Consider the following 12,302-nt stretch of genomic DNA (forward strand, 5'->3'; position numbering starts at 1 on the left):
CAACAATAGCCAAAAGTAACCGAATTGAGGTAAACTTCACAACTGGTGAAAAGGTTACCTCATAATCTATTCCAGCTTGTTGGGTAAAACCTTTTGCGACCAATCGTGCCTTGTGTCTTTCTATTGACCCGTCCGCTTTACGTTTAACCTTGAGAACCCATTTGTTCCCAATGGCTCTACGCCCAGAAGGAAGGTCAACCAGATCCCAGACTTTGTTGGTTCTCATGGACTCTAATTCTTCTTTCATTGCTTTCATCCATTCATCTTTTCCAGGACTTGCCAAAGCCTCAGTCACATAATTAGGCTCATCCAATTATGTGGGAGACACCAGGAAAACGTAATCTTCAATCTCATAAGATCGTTTAGGTACACCTTTTCTGGTACTCTTAGGTTGTTGAAATTCAGATTCCTCTAAAGGATTTTGGGATTCAAAACTCCCACTTGGACCAGGAACTGATCCTTGATCTATTTGACTATTAAACATGTCCGAAGACATTGTTTGATCATCTGAATTTAACATTTCGTAAAGAGGCTCTCCTTCTTTTATTTCTCCCTTTTTGGGAAAATCATTTTCTAAAAAAGTGATATCTCGTAATTCAATTTCAGTTATACTTCCATCTTCTAATTCACCAATGAACACATACTCTTTGGAGTGTTCTGAGTATCTTATGAAGATACATTTCTTCCCTTTTGGACTCAGTTTTCCAAACTTACCAAAATGATCCTTTACATATGCAGCACAACCCCAAGGTCGTAGATCATTCAAGTTCGGTTTATGACCAGTCCATAACTCATAGGGAGTGGAAGTAACTGATTTAGAAGGCACTTTATTTAGTATGTAGGCTGCAGTCAATAATGCATCTCCCCAGAAGGAGATAGGTAAATTTGCATGCGCCATCATAGATCTTGTCATGTCCAATAATGTTCTATTGCTCCTTTCTGCTACACCATTCTGTCATAATTCTTCAAACTGTTTTGATAAATATTCACGGCCTCTATCGGTTCTTAAAGTCTTTATACTTTTATGTAATTGATTCTCAACTTCATTCATATATTTTCTAAAGCATTCAAGTGCTTCAGATTTATGAAAAATCAAATAGACATAACCAAAGCGCGTGAAATCATCAATAAATGCAATGAAATACAAAGCACCAGACCTTGCCCTCACATTCATTGGACCACAGATATCAGAATGGATTAATTGCAACGGGGAATCTGCTCTCTTAGCCTTCCCAAATGGTTTACGCGTAATCTTTCCGGCAAGACAATTTTCACAAGTTGGCAATTCAATTTTGGAGAAAGGACCTAAATGCCCTTCCTTTGCCAATCTATTCATCCGGTCTTGCCCTATGTGACCTAATCTTGCATGCCATGTAATAACATCAACATCACTGTTACTAGAATAACATGTCATTACACAACGGTCAACATAATAGTCATAAGTTGAAGGATTACAATCTAAAACAATAAAACCATCATAACGTAGTCCAAAACCATAAAAAACATTGTCTTGAGTAATTCTAACACCATTGCGACTAAACTTTAAATCGAAACCTAGATCTAGAAGAACAGACACATATATCAAGTTACGTCGGATCTCTAGAGCATATAGGACATCATGCAACATCAAAGTTCGGCCACCACGCAAGTCCATTTTGCAAGTGCCTATCCCTTTGACTTCAAGCTTTGCATTATTTCCTACATATATCCACCTTGATCCAGGTGAGACTCGACGAAACTCCACAAACGTTTCTCAATCACGACTCACATGGTCGGTGGCCCCTGAGTCTACAATCCACACAGGATAAGATTCAGTTAGTAAAACAGTGCTAGAAACATATGTAGCACTTAGAGATGCGTTTTGAAATGCGACCTTTTTCGGCTCGGAACACTCTCGAGCAAAACGTCCTGGAACATGGCAGTTGTAGCATTTCATCTTACTCTTGTCTTTCTTCTTGAAAAATCGTTTTCCCTTCTTGGGATTTGGCTTGTTCCTTTTCTTGGAAGGTCCTTCTCCAGTCTCCTTACCCTTTCCGTCATTTTTCCAATTCTTCTTGCGCTTGAAGCCAGAAGACTTTATGCCACTTGATTCTGCTACATAGGCATTAGATACAGTTTTGATAGCACCAAGACGCTCGTCTTCAACCTCGACATGACGGGCAACATCAGAAAAGGTTTTGATGCTATCATTATGGGTTAAGTTAACCTTCAAGTGTTCCCAACTATTGGGAAGAGACCGGATCACTGCCTGAACCTGCTGCTCATTAGAGAGAACATGACCAACACTTTTGAGTTGAGCAATCATGTTAGACATCACCCTAAGGTGTTTCTTGACATTGTGATCATGACGCTTCTTGTAAGTGTCAAATTTGATAGTCAGCTGTCTAAGGCGGGTCACAGTGGTACCCCCATAAGTCTCTCGTAAGTGTGCCCACATAGCATGAGCAGTAGGGTATTCTTCACATTCGTGAATGAGATCATCAACGACAGAACTTACAATAATTCCACGTGCAGTAGAATCTTTCTTTTTCCACGCATTGTAAGTTTCCAAATCTCTCCTGTGCTGAGCAGTGTTACCCTCTTCTGGGTGAACCAAAACATGGTTAATACCTTCTAGAGCATCTTGCTCTTCTAGTACATACCACATTTTATGACTCCAGATGTCGTAATTCTCGCCATTCAGTTTTTCACCTTTGTTTAAGTCAGCAATGATACTCTTAGATGCCATATTTGTTGATTGAGACAATTAAGCAAGTTCTTATTCATCAATACTTACTTTAATAAATTTATGCATGTGATATTCACACTCAAGCAATTAATTTCCATAAATGACTTCACATTTAGTATAAAATCGAAAGGTCACAAAGTTTCCAATCATCATTTACAGTCTAAATGTTTAATCAGAAATGGAAAAATAAATCTTAGCGTGAATAATAACTTTCAATTAAGTCTCAACCCATTTAAAAATAAATAAATAAACGGGATATAAAAGAAAGTTAAACAACATAACCATATATTGAAAAAAAAAATCACAATTTAAATTACATGTTCATAATCTCCCACTCGAATTCAAGTTCTTGAACATACACCTCAAAAGGTTGACTTAGAAAGAAATCGTGATAAATATTAACTAAAATACCACTCCAAGGCTCTCAGAGGGAATCTACTAAAATTGCTAAAGCTTCCCAATCCGAGATTTCAATAAAATTAGCCAGTTCTTCTCGTTGCAACCGAAAAAGTTCAATATGTTCAGGCACTGAAGTATTAGGAGACATCCTAAAAGCTTTAAACTCTTTAAATTTCTTCTCTCCTTCCCTTCATATAGCCCTTTGATCCCTTAGTAGATTTTGGGTCGCCCTTGGAACATTATTCCTTATGACTTCACGTCCACGGAAATGTGTCCCATGACGACGTACTCTTCTACATTGTCTCCTTGCTCAATTTCGGGAACTCCCACTTGGAGTACTTCGAGCTTGTCCCTGTCCAGCCATGTCTGAAATGGGAACAGTGAAACAATAAGAATGGACATACCATTCAATATGACAACACATGCCACATTACTTGTAGAAGACAAAAATACGTCAAGGATCATATACCAATATAATGGCGTGGCTATTAGGAGGTTATAAAAACATTATTATTTTATTTTACTTAACATAACTTCAACACTTTATAACTCACTCGTTTTAAATCCGTTTTTAATGGGTAACATATCAACGGAAAGTTTGTAACGAGTAGATTCTGAAAATATATATCACACATTGTAGTTCTTAACAAGCAATTTCCAGAGATTAAATTTCAGAAGCAGTTTTTCATAAAAAAAAACTGTCATAATTTTCAGCATTAACTTCAAAAAATCATATCTTACTCGTTTCAAATCCGTTTTTAATGAGTAATATATCAACGGAAAGCCTGTAACGAGTAGATTCTGAAAAAATATACCATAAATTGTAATTCATAATAAGAAATTTTCAGAAATTAAATTTCAGAAGCAGTTTTTTAAAAAAAAAAAAAACTGTCACAATGTATGATGCACAGAAGTTAATTTTCAGAACGTTGGCAAAGTTCATACTCATTGTTCATAGTAAAAGAAATTGGAAAGAATTTCATTTAATAAATAATCATCTAATAAGAGAATCTTCTGTTTCATTCGCATGGCAACATAAAAAAAAACACCACGTAGAAACAACATTGGAAGAACACTGACCAAAACAAAATAGATTGTAAGCCAACGTGACTTCATAAAGTTTGCTTCTCTGGCAATCTTTCTTTTTTTTTAAAAAAAATATGAAACCATCTATCTTTTCCCATAATAATTCCAATGTACCATCAGAAGTAAGACAAATATATCCGTTTTCTTAAATCTGTAGTAATTATAATTCTATTCATTGTCAAAGGCCTATCACAAAATCTGCTCTAAATTCTCAGATAACAAGAGTTCATATTAGACACGCTTCACCCAAGAGTTTGCTTTAGAGCAATACAAAAAAAATCATAAGTAATTTTGTTCCACGCAGTCATGGTATCAACTATAAACACACAGTTCTTTTACAAATCAATTCTTTTTTAAATTGAACGGACCGAAAAAAAATACCAATCTTTGTGAACAAGAAGAAAATATAATGCAGCGAGTTTCATTCTTGTTCACATATTCCATCTAGTATTTTCTTAGACACAGACTAGGGAACAAAAAATCTTGGCTCTGATACCATTGTTAGAAAATCATAACGGGGCAAGAACAACGGATTGCGTACCTTTTTTGTTGCAGCGGAAATCGTTGTAATTACCACCAAAGAATTGTCACAAGTCCAACCTCGATTCTCCAGGAAACAAAGTTAGTATTCTACGAAGTAAATGCCTTTTCTATATGTGTATTTTTAGGGAGATTGAGAGAAGAAGAAATTTTTGCATATTTACACATATGCGTTGTTCTATTCTTTTGTAGAAGAGAGGCAGAGGTTATGGAGAAGAAATCGTTCCATATTATCCACGTAATACAGTTTCTCCTAAGTGGGGTTATCTGATTTAAAATATAACTTCTCACATAATAACCTCTTTTATTCTTTATCTCTACTAACCGGGTCGGGTCAACCCACATGGAGCGACCCGGGTCCAATATCCAACATAACTAAATTACTGTTCCCTCCATTCTAGTATAAATGAATTTTTGACACTTTTTTATAGTCCAAAATGAATAAAAATTTTAAAGTCTAAAGATGTATTAATTGATTTTTCCAAAATTACCTTTCTCTTTAATGAGTTTTTCAACTATTTTACATTTTCTAGGAGCATATATAGTATTAAATCACAACATTGACCATCGAAAAGTTTAGGAAGAAGCAAAAGACTAATATTAACAAAAATACGTTCCGATTAACGTCCTTAATTAACTTTCTTAAATTCATTTATTTAAAAATGGAGGGAATATTAGTGATCACCGATGACATTTATTTTGGTCTAGTGTAGAGACGTACACCCGCAGCGCAGGTGAGCATAACCTAGGTCAGTTATCTTCCCGCCAAAACACCTCAACAATTTTGGCGCCAAAAATCCCTAGTGTGTTACTATCAATTTCCCCCAAAACCCAACCCTCATATTCTCCCCAACTGCTCTCTCTGCCTCCCCATCCAAACAACACCATGACTGACTTTGACTTCAACCGCGACAAAGGTAACATTTCTCTCTCCGTATTCCACTTTCAAATTCTGGATCCGCCTTTCGATTGATTCATTTATCATTTACTGTCATTAATTCTCTCTCGTTGTACAGATCTAGCCAAAGATTTTCTATCAAACTTTGCTGATGCTAATGGTGAAGCCAAATACATCAACATTCTCGTGAGTTCCCTCTCACTTTCCAGTTAAAAAACTTTACTTTCTGTACGCTGAATGTATTAATACTGGAAATGTTTTTTTTTTTTTTTTTTGCCTCAATAGAATACTTGCTAATTGTTCCATGTTTCTGTTTTATCTTTTACTTTAGCAAGATGTTGCTAATCGTAAAACCAAGGCTATTGAGATTGAACTCGAAGATTTAGCTGATGTAAGTTCAAGTACCTCTCTGAATTATTTTTTGTTGTAGGTTTTTGGACTTTACCCTCTACTATTTTCCACTTTCATGTTGGTTGTTCACTTTTTAGTGATCTTTTTGTCTATGTTTTGAAGTTGTTAGTTCTTTGACATGAATTGTAACTTCTCTTTCAGTACAAGGACTTGGACGAGGAGTTTATTCGTAGAATTGCTGAAAATACTAAACGATATATCATGATATTAGCAAGTGCCATTGATGAGCTAATGCCAGAGCCAACAGAGGCCCTTCCAGACGATGATCATGATATTTTGATGACTCAGCGATCGGAGGAAGGAACTGAGAACACTGATGGTTCTGATCCTAAACAAAAAATGCCCCCCGAGATCAAGCGATTCTAGTAAGCAGCAAAAAGAATCTATAACTTTATGAATTAATTTGCTATCTTTTCTTTTTCCCTGTATGTATAATTATGTCTCTTGTTCTCTCTGCTGGACTTTATATTTGTGTACTAACTCATTAGTCCTTTAATTTTGTAAACCTTGTGGTACCTCTTGGTAGTTGGTACTAATTTCTTTAATAAAATACCTTACCTTATATAAGAATGTCGTTTGTTCTCTCTTTTAGCATTATTAGGAGTACTTCTGTTAACTGTATGCTATGAATTAGATGGACTTATTTAGTTAATCTCGAAACAACGTGGCGACATGTGTGATAAATTATTAGTCTGAATATACTAGGCAGTCAAGTTCCCAGGTGAAAAGAGCTTGTCCTTTAACTTGAGACTACCTATTTATGTTAAAGACATGCTTGTGGGTGGTCAAGCCTTATAGTTAACTTAAGAAAAGTCTGGAAGTGAGAATTCTGAATGGGTTGACCGCCTAACTGTTTGTCTTTGTTAAATCCAGTGAAGTGTACATCAAAGCATCTTCAAAAGGTCGGCCATTTACAATTAGGGAGGTCAGGGCTTCATATATTGGTCAGCTTGTCAGGATATCTGGTATTGTGACACGCTGTTCCGACGTCAAGCCGCTGATGCAGGTGGCTGTATATACATGTGAAGAATGTGGATTTGAAATCTATCAGGTATGAATTTTAGTTGTGCTTGTCTGCAACTTAATCTCTCTTTTTTTGACCTGCTAATTGCAACTGTAGGAGAGCCACAATGCTAGCAATAAATTAAGCCACAGCAGTGTTAATTAGCATGTCAAAGCTACACTGTTTCAGATCTAATTCGCCTATCTTAATGCATTTGATGAACAGGAAGTAACTGCTAGAGTATTCATGCCTCTATTTGAGTGCCCATCCTATCGCTGCAAGGTAAATAAAGCAAAAGGGAACCTCATCCTTCAGCTTCGGGCATCAAAGTTTTTGAAGTTTCAAGAGGTTTGTTTTTTTGCATTAACTCTTGATTAAAATATCAAATCCGTAGCACAGTTGCTTAACATTTCTGACATTGATTCAGGCCAAAATTCAAGAGTTGGCTGAACATGTCCCCAAAGGTCACATTCCCCGATCAATGACTGTGCACTTCAGAGGAGAACTTACAAGGAAGGTTGGTGATCTTTTTTTGTTTATTTATAGTTTTCCTTGAAGTGTTTTCGAAAGGAGCTTGTCTAGATGTAAGGAGTAAATGTTAAGGACAGTAAACTGCTTAAGATTGAGTTAGTCGGTGAGATCAAATGATCCCACAAATTTAAAGCTCCCAGTGAGCATCTTCTTGAAGGGGTTCCTCTAAAGCTTTCACTACCTGCTTAAGTGTGACACATGCTGCTGCTTTTCTAAAAATTGCAGGTATCTCCTGGTGACGTTGTTGAAATGTCGGGCATTTTTCTACCTATGCCTTACACAGGATTTAGAGCTATGCGAGCTGGGTTAATTGCAGATACTTACTTGGAAGCTATGTCTGTTACCCATTTCAAGAAAAAATATGAAGAGTAAGCTATTGTTATGTTTTCCCTTTTCTGCTGAAGTTTTTTTCGTCTTCATGTTCTGCTAGTAGTCCTTTTTGAGATGGATTCTGTCTTCTACTAGCAACTGGAAAAACACAACTGAATTTAATGCATCACCTTTTCCTTGATGAATTGGAGTCTGCTTTCAGCACACTGAGGACTCAAACTTGATTCCAGATTGAGCTTAAATTCAAAACGTTTCTAAAAGAAAAATGAATTTCGAAACCTAATACTCCCTTCGTCCCAATTTATGTGGCACCATTTGACTTGGCACGGAGTTTAAGAAAGAAAGGAAGACTTTTCAAATGTGTGGTCCAAAACAAGCCTTATTTAAATGTGTGGCTGTAAATCGTCTCATAAAGTTAAATTGTTTCTAAATATAGAAAGATGACATTCTTTTTGGGACAGACCGAAAAGAAAATGGTGCCACATAAATTGGAACAGAGGGAGTATATTTTGCTTGGAATTGGTTCAGACTACTTCGGATCAAATCTCTATCTTTTCTAGTTTCCTATTTAGAATACAAAAAACAACATACCCAGTGTAACCCCACAAGTGGGGTCTAGGGAGTGTAGGATGTATGCAGACCTTACCTCTACCTTGGGTAGAGTGGCTGTTTCCGGTAGACCCTCGGCTCAAAAGAAACGTAGCTAATGTAGGATAGTTTCCTATTTAGAATGTTTGGACTTTAGAGGGCACTACTTGTAAATTTTATTTGCGCATAACCTTTTGCTCATAAAGAAAAAGTTACTTGTTCACTATTGCAATAGAAAATACAAGGTTTTATTCTTGCTAAATTTCTTAGTAATGAAGATATGATTAATAAGTTTTCGGATGCAGTTATGAACTTAGAGGAGATGAGGAAGAGCAGATTGCACGGTTAGCTGAGGATGGAGATATATATAACAAGTTGTCTCGTTCCTTGGCTCCTGAAATTTTTGGGCATGAGGATATCAAGAAAGCTCTTCTTCTTCTTCTAGTAGGTGCTCCTCATCGGAAATTAAAGGATGGTATGAAGGTAACTGCTCCTGCCTAAATTGAAATCCATCTTTTGCCTATCTCCTCAGATTAAGAAAATCTGATTCATCTTTATGACAAAAAAACTCAGATCAGAGGTGATTTACATATATGTTTGATGGGTGATCCTGGGGTAGCAAAAAGTCAGCTTCTCAAACACATAATCAATGTTGCACCAAGAGGTGTCTACACAACTGGTAAAGGTAGCAGCGGAGTTGGTCTAACTGCTGCTGTTCAGAAAGATCCAGTAACTAATGAGATGGTTCTTGAAGGCGGAGCACTGGTGAGAACAAATCATTATTTTTTTCCTCCACTGAATTGAGTTTTGGAAAATATCATAGTGTGAGCAATGTGCATTACGAGTTTGAACTGTATCAGACATCTTTCAGTGATGTGGTATCATCAGATAGTTGATCACACAACCATCTTTTCTTAAGTATTCTGTGACAATGTTTTTCTCAGGTATTGGCAGATATGGGTATATGTGCTATTGATGAATTCGACAAAATGGATGAGTCTGATAGAACAGCTATACATGAAGTAATGGAGCAGCAGACTGTTAGTATTGCAAAGGCTGGGATCACTACGTCTCTAAATGCAAGGACTGCAGTGCTTGCTGCTGCTAATCCTGCCTGGTAACTATTTACTGTTTTCCCCTACTTTGCTTGTTGAGTACATTGAGAAGCAAAACTGGCATCTTTTAGAATTTTGAGTTTTGCTGTATGTAAATATATGCTAAATTTTGCAACAGATGGTCATCTGATTTATTTGTGGAGGCAGTTGGCTGTGGTAATGCACAAACTTTAAAACACTCACAATTTTTGTTCAAAACCTTTTTAGGGGAAGATATGATATGAGAAGGACGCCAGCTGAAAATATTAATCTTCCTCCAGCTCTTCTATCAAGATTTGATCTTTTATGGCTAATCTTAGATCGAGCAGATATGGATGCCGATCTTGAATTGGCTAGACACGTTGTTTATGTTCATCAGAACAAAGAATCTCCTGCTCTCGGATTCACTCCACTTGAACCATCTGTGCTTCGGTAAATACAAAAATCTCTCTGGCGTTTTAACCTGCAAGAGAGAACATCTCTTTACTAGTTAGTAGTGAGTCTTAGAATTGACTGAGCAACCTATATCCTTTTTCCTCAGGGCTTATATTTCAGCTGCAAGGAGATTGTCTCCCGCTGTCCCAAAGGAGCTAGAGGAGTATATTGCTGGTGCATATTCTAGTATCAGGCAAGAAGAAGCAAAATCAAACACCCCTCACTCTTATACAACCGTCAGAACACTTCTAAGCATCCTGAGAATATCAGCTGTAAGTTTCTGCGTCAATTTACAGAGTAAAGTACCGCAACTCTTAATAGTTAGAGTTGGGACTATTTTTCTCTTCAACTCTTATTTGAAAGTGGAAAACCTTCACTGAATGACAAGTGCCAGGTGGAAGAAACTGAGGGGGGAAACATTCTTGTTTTCTCCTTGGTTTGAAAGGCTAAATAGCAGAAATCTGGGCTAGCTATTGTTAGGAAATATGGGGTCCTTGAAAATATAAGGCTTTACTTTCCAAGACAATTCTGGACCTCGCTGTCCTGATTGTAGGTTTTACAACTCAAGTGATAATAAGTTGGTCATAAATATAGTTATGTCTCCTTTATCACAAGGTCAAATAGACAGTGATGATGGCAAAATAATCAAATGAATATCAGAACAATACCTCCTTTTTAATTATCCTTTACACTTTATTCATGTTTAGGCACTAGCCAGACTACGTTTCTCAGAGAAAGTTGCTCAGAGTGATGTGGATGAGGCGCTTCGGCTAATGCAGATGTCGAAGTTCTCTTTGTATTCAGATGATCGCCAAAAATCTGGCCTGGATGCAATATCCGACATTTATTCAATCCTGCGTGATGAGGCTGCTAGGATGAACAGGCTGGAACTAAGCTATGCCCAGGCTCTGAACTGGACTTCCAGAAAGGTTAGTTTGTGGGTAACTTATGCCAGATCAAGCTGGAAGCACTAACCTCATTGGTAGCTTTAAATATGTACTTGGATCTAGTGCACATGCATGATAGATTACAGCTTTACAAATTTTACATTTCACACTTACACATTATCTGATGATAAAGCTGTCAAGAAGTCAAGGTGGATGATACTTGTGATTAGAACATAGCAAAGAACAAGAAAATAGTTTGCATCATCTGTGAAGCTTGTCAAAAATGTTTGTGCTATGGTTTCTCAATGAAGTGGTGTCCAACTGCATTGATTTTCATGCTTTTGGGAAGGGTGAATGCAGAATGATAAAAAGCCCGTATAGGGTTATAATATTGATACATCTGCTAACTACTTATGAACTATTTATATTCTGTTAAGTTAGACTTTGATAGAACATCTTTTTGCTTTTGGAAAAAGTGTCGCTTGATGCATAGCTAAAATCTGCTAGTTCATCTTATTGTTGCTGAACTTCCCTCCACCTACCCTGCCATTCCCCCATATTAAAGAGTAAAAAAAAGAAAGAACAAATCAGATCAGATTAAATAGCTCAAGCTGGCTATTGATATAGTACCAGTATATTCCCAGAATTTGCCAGAATTAGTTACAGGGACGTAGTGTCTTTCCTCATACTCAGGTCCACCCATGTTTTTAACCAACTAAATCAGTTTTCATTTTTCTGCAAGTAATAGCAATCAGCTAAGATCATGCTAAACTAGTTGGGATGTATATCTTTATCAAAATCTTTTCAAGGCTACCTTGTTTGATTCTTTCATTTCGAGATCTTGTATACATTTCTTGCTGGCATTCGATATCCAACTAAACAAGTCCTATATTCTGGCTTAAATTGTTTTCTCCCTGGACATGATAATGACATTTTGCTATGAGTTCTCTCTCCTCTGATGTCTTGCTGCTTTATCTTGGAACAGGGATACAGTGAAGCTCAACTCAAGGAATGTTTGGAAGAATATGCAGCCTTAAATGTGTGGCAGATTCACCCTGACAGCTTTAACATCAGATTCATCGATGCATGATAGGCACTGATCAATGTGAATCCAGTACCGTTGCAAGCTTGTATCACGAAATCTACGCTGCTGTTTGGTTACTACTTACAGTTAGAAAACTAGTATTGTATCAAGAATGAATTTAGATCAAATTATTACAGCCCATCAACATGGGGGGCTAACTGTGTATGACCAGAGTTGTCAATCTGTACTAGAATTTGCTAGAGTGGATTATTATTTATTCCTAGTAGTTTCTATGCCCCTCCTACCTTCTCCGCCATATCAATGTGGAGGCAAAATGTTCCTATACAC

The 12,302-nt window shown here is 36.9% G+C and overlaps 1 protein-coding gene across 1 annotated transcript; it reads left to right on the plus strand.

Moving 5' to 3' along the window:
- The first annotated feature begins 5,529 nt into the window (after positions 1-5,529).
- Positions 5,530-12,240, plus strand: LOC132644941 (DNA replication licensing factor MCM7). The gene is made up of 15 exons (XM_060361624.1): positions 5,530-5,670; positions 5,770-5,837; positions 5,983-6,042; positions 6,204-6,427; positions 6,936-7,113; positions 7,291-7,413; positions 7,493-7,582; positions 7,822-7,964; positions 8,820-8,997; positions 9,088-9,279; positions 9,459-9,631; positions 9,837-10,040; positions 10,150-10,315; positions 10,751-10,972; positions 11,916-12,240. Exons 1-15 carry the CDS (start codon positions 5,640-5,642, stop codon positions 12,018-12,020), a joined length of 2,157 nt encoding a protein of 718 aa, XP_060217607.1. The 5' UTR covers positions 5,530-5,639; the 3' UTR covers positions 12,021-12,240.
- Positions 12,241-12,302: the final 62 nt, after the last annotated feature.

This window comes from Lycium barbarum, chromosome 6 (genome assembly GCF_019175385.1).
Source record: "Lycium barbarum isolate Lr01 chromosome 6, ASM1917538v2, whole genome shotgun sequence".
NCBI classification, from domain to species: Eukaryota; Viridiplantae; Streptophyta; class Magnoliopsida; order Solanales; family Solanaceae; genus Lycium; species Lycium barbarum.